Raw genomic sequence first — 8,549 nt, forward strand, 5'->3', positions numbered from 1 at the left:
TTTAGTGGGTGAATTAAGTTGGAAAATTTAGAAAACCCTCTTGGTTTAATTTGAAAATTTGAGGGTCGAGTTGAGGCCGGATTTTGGAAAAATTGGCATGGTTAGACTCGTGGTTGAATGGGCTCTCGGATTTTGTAACTTTTGTCGGGTTCCGAGACGTAGGGCCCACGAGCGAATTTTGAGCTAAATTTCGGATTTTTGTTGGAAAATTAGTATTTTCTTATGGGATTAATTCCAATAAATTTTATTGACTGAATCGAATTAATTGTAGCTAGATTCGAGGCATTTGGAAACCAATTCACGAGGCAAGGGCCTATCGGAGTAAAGAATTACACGGTTTGAGGTAAGTAACACTTCTAAAGTTGGTTCTAAGGGTATTAATCCCCAAATTTGTGTTATATAAATTGTTTGGAGGTGACACACATGATAGTTGACGAGCGTGTGGACGTGCACCATTGAAATTGTTACTCGACGAAATCATGTGAAGTTGAAAAATTAAAGAATAATGTTATTATTTGAACATGTTAGAGAAATTGAGCTGATACTCTTATTAAAGATCATGTTTAGGCTACATGCCAATATTTTTGGGACCCATGGGGTCGTGTTGCTGTTGAATTAATTGTTTAAAAAAAATATACATTTCATACTCAGTCATATTCGTCCACTGTGAGGATATTTATGGGATCGAGCTGTGCGCCGCAGCAGGCCATATTGGCTTTATATATGTTATCATTAAATGGATCGGGGATGACCGCCTGCAGCATGCCATAATGGCTTTATACATTATTATTATATGGATCAGGGATGCCCGCCTACAGCAGGCCTTATAGGCTTTATTATTTTATGAATCGGGGCTGCCCGCCTGCAGCAGGCCTTATAGGCTTTATTATTATACGGATCGGGACTGCCTGCCTGCAGTAGGCCATAAAGGCTTTATATCACGGTTGGGCTGAAGGAGCCCCTCCGGAGTCTGTACACACCCCCAGTGAGCGTAGATGATTATATATATTCGAGATGGATTTTCCAGGGCATGGACTTGCCTTACTTATTTATATTGTAATGAATTTATCTGGACATGGATCTTGTCCGAATCATTTACATTTGGGAAAAAATTACCCTAGGGCTGGGTTGGCCTTATACGATACCGAGTGACTGACTGTCAGTCAATGTGTATTTATATACGAGTTGGAATATCCCTGGGCTAGATTGGCCATAAATAGTACCGAGTGACCGAATAATTTGTGACCAGTATTTACATGAGGTCTTTCTACTGAGATGTCCTATTCCTCATATCATGCAGTATTGATCTATTTCATTTGTACTGAGTTTAACTGTTGAACTTGAAAGCATGCCTACATATTTACCATTATTTATACTGGACTGTACTTGTGGAGCTCGTTACTACTTTCAGCCCAAAGGTTAGTCTTGTTACTTATTGAGTTGGTTGTACTCATACTACACTCTGCACCTCGTGTGCAGATCCAGGTGCTTCCGGACACGACAACTGTTAGACCTCAGTATGTTACTAGTTGGAGACTATCAAGTTAGTTGCTTGGCATCCGCTGACCTTGTCTCTCTTTCCTTCAGTTATTGTACTGTTCTATACTTTCAGACAGTGTTTTTATCAGTGACACTTTGTATTCATATTAGATGTTCATGTACTTAGTGACACCGGGTTTTGGGAGTGTTTATATTTGTATTTGTGAGATTTCTTCCGCTGAATTTAATTATTATGTTTTCAAATTTAAAAGATATGGTGGTTTATTGAGATTGTCGGCTTGCCTAGTATTGAGATAGACGTCATCACGACAAGTGAAATTTTGGGTCGTGACACAACTTCAGAAATTTGCACAAGTAATAAATTAGAATGAGAGATAACGTAAGATTATTATCATTAAAAATAAATGTCTAAAGCTTGTATATACAATAAATGTGCTCAATTTTATCTTTGGTATTCATTATAACGTATAATTACATTTTTATTTAACAATGTTAAAGGAGTATTGTTAAACTGAAGGGTAAAATGATCGTTTAGCTTTTGAAATATATTTTAGTAAAATAACTTTTCCAAAAGTTTTAAAATTTATAATATAGTATAATATAAATATAGATAGATATAGATATAAATATATAGGTATATAGATATATAGGTATATAGATAGGTAGATATAGATATAGATATAGATATAGATTTCAAATATAAATTTAGATTAATCGAATCAATATATTCCGAAAATAGATAGTTAAGCAAAACTAGTAATCTCTTCAAATATGTCTAATCAACTAATCAAAGAAAATATACAAATTAAATTTAGTTCCCCTACAAATGCACATAGCAAAATCCTACGTGTCAAGATCCCAGTGGAAGATCCCACAAAAACCACCTACGTCAAAGACACGTGGCAGAATCCGATAGGCTAATCTAACGTGGAATGACACGAGAATCCTTTAACCTTTGAACCCTCTTTGTCACTTGTAACACAAAAGAATTTCACATTGTGAAAAAAAGACAAATCTATATAGTTTGGTTCAAAAATTACACGCACATATGTATTGTATTTTGTATGTATTTACAGTCAATTGAATAATGGAGCCATTGATTACGAAGCTATGGAGCTTTGATTATTTCGTAGCATGGAGGGGCTTTCTATTTTCAGCATTAATACTCAACTTTGTATTTGCCTGCCAATTTCTTTTTCTTCAACCCCTTGTATCTGCCTTAGGTAAACTTTCAAGATTTGATTTTTATGATTATATTGTTTGATTTTTTGATTTGGGGTTTTTAAAATTTTAGCTGTAAATTTGGATACTTTAGATTTGTGCATTTGAAATATGTGATTAATAGTGACAGTTGATTTGGGGATTTAACTTTCAAGATTTGAGCTTTGAGCAAAAATGTTTATGATTTTCTTGGCTTAGAATGCATATTGCTATTGTACCAGACTCAACTCATTTAATTTTTTACTTAGAGAGTATAAAGATTACAAATTTAATTCTTAGTAAAAAAGTTTAGAAGTAAAAAAGACAATTTGCTGTTCTTCTTTTGGTTGGTTATTAGACAATTTGCTGTTCATCTTTTGGTTGGTTGTTATTAACTTCTAAGATATTGCATTCTTAATCCTCTCTTTTAGTCTTTCTGCTAATGAATTGTCTTCGAAGTAATGAAAAATCTGCATTTCATCCCATTTGCCTAAGCTGGACATAGTTACTCGATACGTGTGCTGGTAGGATGTGGTAGATATGATTGTGCGCACAGGTTGGCACAAACACCAACATTATCCCGAAAAAGAAAAAGAACCTAGGAAGGTGAAGTCTGTGTATTCACAGGCTTGTCGGAACCAAAGTTCTTTTGTGAAAAGGAAATATCAGAGACTTAGCGTCGATATTGAGGAAGTGAGGGGGAAACTGAGGCACCAATTCAAATAAGGATGTTAGTGATAGAAAGTTAGATAGAAAGGTTAACTGTGGCAGATCTTAGGTCATGCAGTAATGAGAAAGAACTAGATCTGGTAAAAAGATGGAATGTGAGTGATTGAACTTTAAAGTAATGCAATGTTGTAAAGTGGGTAGTTGATACTTTAAATTGGGAGGGGGGATTTGAATTGTTGTTTGATGTTATCTTGAGTGAATCCGGTAGTTTTGTTGTTGTAAGAAAGGAGCGAAGAGGTTATGTGCCTACTAATAGCATGATTTATGCTGTTCTTTTGTCATGTCATTGAAGTGGCATTTATTGTTCTCTAATATTTTTGCTATTCTTGATATGTAGACACTAAACCTGGTGACGCTGCTGCATTGTTTGAGAGAGTTTCACAAAATGTAAAAGTTAAGAAATACAGTGAGGCACTTAATGATCTAAATTCAGCCATAGAGGCAGACCCAGCGCTATCAGAAGCGTATTGGCACCGTGCATCTCTTCTTCGTCAGTTGTGCAGGTTAAATCCAACTCTTTTACTGCATATTAAAAGCTGGTCGTGTTAATATAAGCTTGTTTGATGTATGTGAACATCTTCATTAGCCGCTTCCTATTATCTTCCATTTAACGGCATGTGCTGCATGTTGTTGTTGATGGTGCTATGCAGCTTCTAGATAGCAAATAATTACAATGGCTAATGGGGTACGCCTTCAATGATTAGACTCCTAGGCAGTGGCGGAGCCAAGGATTATAGCAAGAGTATTCAAAAAATTGCAAGAATGCTACACCTGGGATTTAAACCTATTGCCTAAAACATTTTTGAACCACCTTCGCCACTGGACTAGAATATTCTCTTATGTCATGGGGAGTTCAAACATTTCATATATATATATATATATATATATATATATATATATATATATATATATATATATATATATATGCATATATATATGCATATATATATATGCAAAAACTTCATTTTTGCCCTATTTGTACTTATAATTTTCCTATAAAGCTAATTCAATTGAACCTCCTTGCATCTACCTAACGCGTGCAGCTCTTCCCTGGACTCTACGTGAACGCGCGATGCTTTGCACCGGGCTGCCCTTTTTCTTGAATTTGTTATTCTGACCTAGGTTTAAGATATTTAGGTGTGTGAATATGGTAACAACCATTTATCATGTCCGGAGCTTGACTACACTAGCATATCATCAAAATTGTTATTTTCTAGGTCAATTCATGTACCTCTTAATTTTGTTGGCATCTCGCTCAAGTAGCCGATTGTCTCAAATTGTGGGCTATTTACGTTGGAATGGCGCAATAAATGTATCTGTGGTCCCACAAACCTTGTTCCCCATTAGTTAGCGTTCAAGCATTTAAGATCTTGTCTCTATAGGTAGCATCTGATTTGAAAATTATGTTATTAAGGCATTTACCTTGCATCAAAAAATCATATGATTTAGGCGATCTTTGGCTTATGTAGATATGATGAATCAGAAAGAAGCTACAAAAAGTTTCTGGAGATGAAACCAGGAGACTCAGCTGCGGAAAAGGAGCTTTCTCAATTGCACCAATCTAAGAGTGCTTTTGATTCAGCGACCAACCTGTTGGAGACAGGTGACATTAAAAAAGCATTGGAGTATATAGAAAAAGTCGTACTCGTTTTCTCTCCGGCGTGCTCCAAGGTATTCATTTCTAGCAATTTGAGGCTTTTGTCATTGTTAGAGATGTAGTCATATTGTATTATTGTCCTAACTTCTTGTGAAAAAGCCACTTGGTGTTACACAGAGGATGATGTTTTCTTAATGTGAATTTCTAGGCCAAACTCCTTAAGGCGAAGCTATTGCTCTCAGATAAAGACTATTCCAGTGTCATATCTGAGACGGGATACATACTTAAAGAAGATGAGGATAATCTGGAGGCTTTACTGCTACGAGGCCGTGCCTACTACTATCTGGCTGATCATGATGTCGCCTTAAGGTAACTAGCGATCTTGTCACTATTTCCCTACCTCCCACTACACCAATCCAAGATAAAATCATTCCAAAAGAAAATGAAAGGCAAATGTTAAAAAAGCCAAATGTCATGTTATTGAGGTTGTTTAAAGAAGCTTTTTACGCACTTCTTCAGGCACTATCAAAAGGGTCTTCGTTCAGACCCAGAGCATGGGGAATTGAAGAAAGCATATTTTGGCTTGAAAAACTTACTGAAAAAGACTAAAAGTGTAAGCCTCGCTATCTTCCCCGACAATCTTCCCCTAAGTGCAGACCTTTTTCCTGCTGCTATATCTCCAAGATATGCTACAATGTGAGCTTCTTAAACCTTGACCTTTCGCGCAGGCAGAAGATAATGCAAGTAAGGGTAAGCTTCGCCTTGCTGTGGAGGAGTATAAAGCAGCACTGACAATGGACCCCAACCATTCTGCACATAATGTTAATCTTCATCTTGGTTTGTGTAAAGTCTTGGTGAAGCTTGGAAGAGGGAAGGATGCCATATCGAGTTGCTCAGAAGCTCTTGAGCTTGATGGAGAGCTTATTGATGCTCTAGTGCAGGTTCTATCTTCATCTGCTTCTGCTTTGTTTCAACTTGTAGTTGCTCGGACTCTTCACCTTCGATGCCGCACATTGACGAAGAAATTCGGAGCGTATACAGTTATTTCTGAAATCAAAACAAAAGCTAGGGTAAAATTGAAGAAAATGGAATACCTTGTATATAGAAATTTCTATGTCAGTCCTTTTCCTTTTATCTCCTTCTTGGATTCTCCTCTTGATCAATATTTTCTCCTCCTCGGAATACCTTGTAAGTTTTCCACATAATGACCCATAATTCATTTTTTAAAATATTTGAATTATTTTTAGCCGAATCCCCGCGTTGTTATCCATATCAGGATCCATGTCCTCGAATCTTAAAATTTAGATCATGAAGGATCGGACCTCTAGATTCGGACCCGTATCGGACCACCGCATCCGAGTCCGAGCAACTTGGCATAGTTGTACTCGATGAAGTTGTTTGCTTAGAAATATCAAGTTTACACCATAAATCCTGAATCTTTGAGTTGGGCATATTTTTACAGAGGGGTGAAGCCAAGCTTCTAACAGAAGATTGGGAGGGGGCTGTTGCGGATTTGAAAGAAGCAGCTGAAAAATCTCCTCAGGTTTGTTGGCAACTATTTGCTGTGGTTTTGTTTGTTCATTTGCTCTTTTTGACTTTCAAACTGTTCTTCTCAGTGTTGTTTCTTCACATAGTAATACTGCATCTAAGATGAGAGAAGACATTGGCATGATAACTCAATCTTGCCAACACATATGGTGGATATATGATATGATTTTGCGTTTTTCCTCTTTTTTTTTTTTTGGGGGGGGGGGGGGGGTGGGGTTGGGAGGGAATTGAGTTTTGACTACAACAAGGCTTAGATTTTGCAAGCTTTGTGATAACCGTGAACCAAAAGTCCGCATATTGAAATAAAAAAAAATTTTGTGATTCACTGTCTCCAAGTCAAAATAACATCTTTCCTTTTTACTCAAAACCAAGTTTGCTTGTCCGATGTTTTCCTGCATATGAATCCATATATTACACCTATATCTATGGTCCTTTCTATAGAGGTTCATCTTTTTAGCCTTAATCTGAATATCAAATAATCTGAAGTATACTTCTATAGGATAGGAATATTCGTGAAACGCTGATGAGGGCTGAGAGATCTTTGAAATTGAGCCAACGGAAGGATTGGTACAAGATCTTGGGAGTGTCAAAGACAGCATCTGTTTCAGAGATCAAAAAGGCATACAAAAAACTTGCTCTGCAATGGCATCCAGACAAAAACGTTGAAAACAGAGAAGAAGCAGAAAACAAATTTCGTGAAATAGCAGCTGCATATGAGGTTCGCTTTTGTTTCTTTTCCATCAGTTTTCAGTTCTTATTTTAGTAGCCACATTGCAGTGTTAGATTGATGACACAAGTGAGTCATTTCAGATAAAGTATGAAATTATGCCTATCTATTAACAGATCTCATATTATAAAATGGCTTTTCTTTGATTTTTTTCCCCCTTAAATTTTCTTCTATTAGCATGTCAGGCTATGGACATTCTGCTATTTGTCTGAATCTCATGCCTCTCTTACCAGATTCTAGGTGACGAGGAAAAACGTACACGATATGACCAAGGGGAAGACATTGACGACATGGGTTCAGGAATGGGTGGTGGGGGTTTCAACCCATTCGGCGGAGGAGGGCAGCAGTATACATTCCACTTTGAAGGAGGATTTCCAGGTGGGGGATTTGGCGGATTTCATTTTTGACCTCGACGCTGTTCTTTGCCAAGAAACTCCTCGCATTGTTTCTGCAAGGAATGCACAGTTCAAAGTACAGTAGGCTCTCATACACATTCCCAAGAAGTTTTTGCTTTGCGGATACCATTTTTTTCTTTCATTTATGTAATTGAAGCAGTAGATTTAAGGAGAATTGATCGGATCGATAACAGGTCCATGTGTAACTTCCTAACTCAAAATGGGATGTGGAGGAGATAACTGATGTTACATTATCAAATAGTTCTTCTGAAACCCGGTGACAAAGATTCGAAATAATTTCTCATTTCTGTACTGAGTTCACAGGAGCCAAGCCAAGTAGCGCGAAGTTTGTCAAGCCAAGTAACTCATATTTGAGATTGACAAGTTGAATTACAGGTAGTTGATGCAATTGGTTATGTTTTTTTTTTCTGGGTTGCATTTAGTGATAACTTTTAAATGCTTTTCTGATTATACCGAGTTTATGAAAGAAACTTGACATTCAACTATGAAAAGGGATTCATACTCTCTTTTCGTTTGAATTACTATTTGGATTCTTAAATAGTTTTTGTGCCAAATAATAGCTTTTCTTTATTTATATATAAGTAGTTCAACTGCAATGGTGTAACTAGTGATGGCAAAATGCATAAAAGCGGCTATTCATCTATATTATCAATTAAAAAATGGATTGGATAGTAAATTTTTTAAAAATGAGCAAAATATGGATAAGATCTATATTATCCGTTTAAAAAATGGATAACCAATGAGTTTAATTTTTATATTTGCAAAGATTCAAATTGAGGGTTTCTCAAGTTTGGAGACTAAGAATTCTTCCTAAAGTGATCATACTCGAGAA

The 8,549-nt window shown here is 36.5% G+C and overlaps 1 protein-coding gene across 1 annotated transcript; it reads left to right on the top strand.

The window, feature by feature from the left end:
• Positions 1 to 2,467: 2,467 nt before the first annotated feature.
• On the top strand, positions 2,468 to 7,969 carry LOC104120741 (dnaJ protein P58IPK homolog). The gene is made up of 9 exons (XM_009632567.4): positions 2,468 to 2,723; positions 3,767 to 3,932; positions 4,899 to 5,100; positions 5,235 to 5,395; positions 5,546 to 5,639; positions 5,755 to 5,967; positions 6,489 to 6,569; positions 7,074 to 7,292; positions 7,535 to 7,969. The coding sequence occupies exons 1-9, from the start codon at positions 2,588 to 2,590 to the stop codon at positions 7,706 to 7,708; spliced, it is 1,446 nt and encodes a 481-aa protein (XP_009630862.1). The 5' UTR covers positions 2,468 to 2,587; the 3' UTR covers positions 7,709 to 7,969.
• The last annotated feature ends 580 nt before the right edge of the window (positions 7,970 to 8,549 follow it).

This window comes from Nicotiana tomentosiformis, chromosome 7, assembly GCF_000390325.3.
Source record: "Nicotiana tomentosiformis chromosome 7, ASM39032v3, whole genome shotgun sequence".
Classification (NCBI taxonomy): Eukaryota; Viridiplantae; Streptophyta; class Magnoliopsida; order Solanales; family Solanaceae; genus Nicotiana; species Nicotiana tomentosiformis.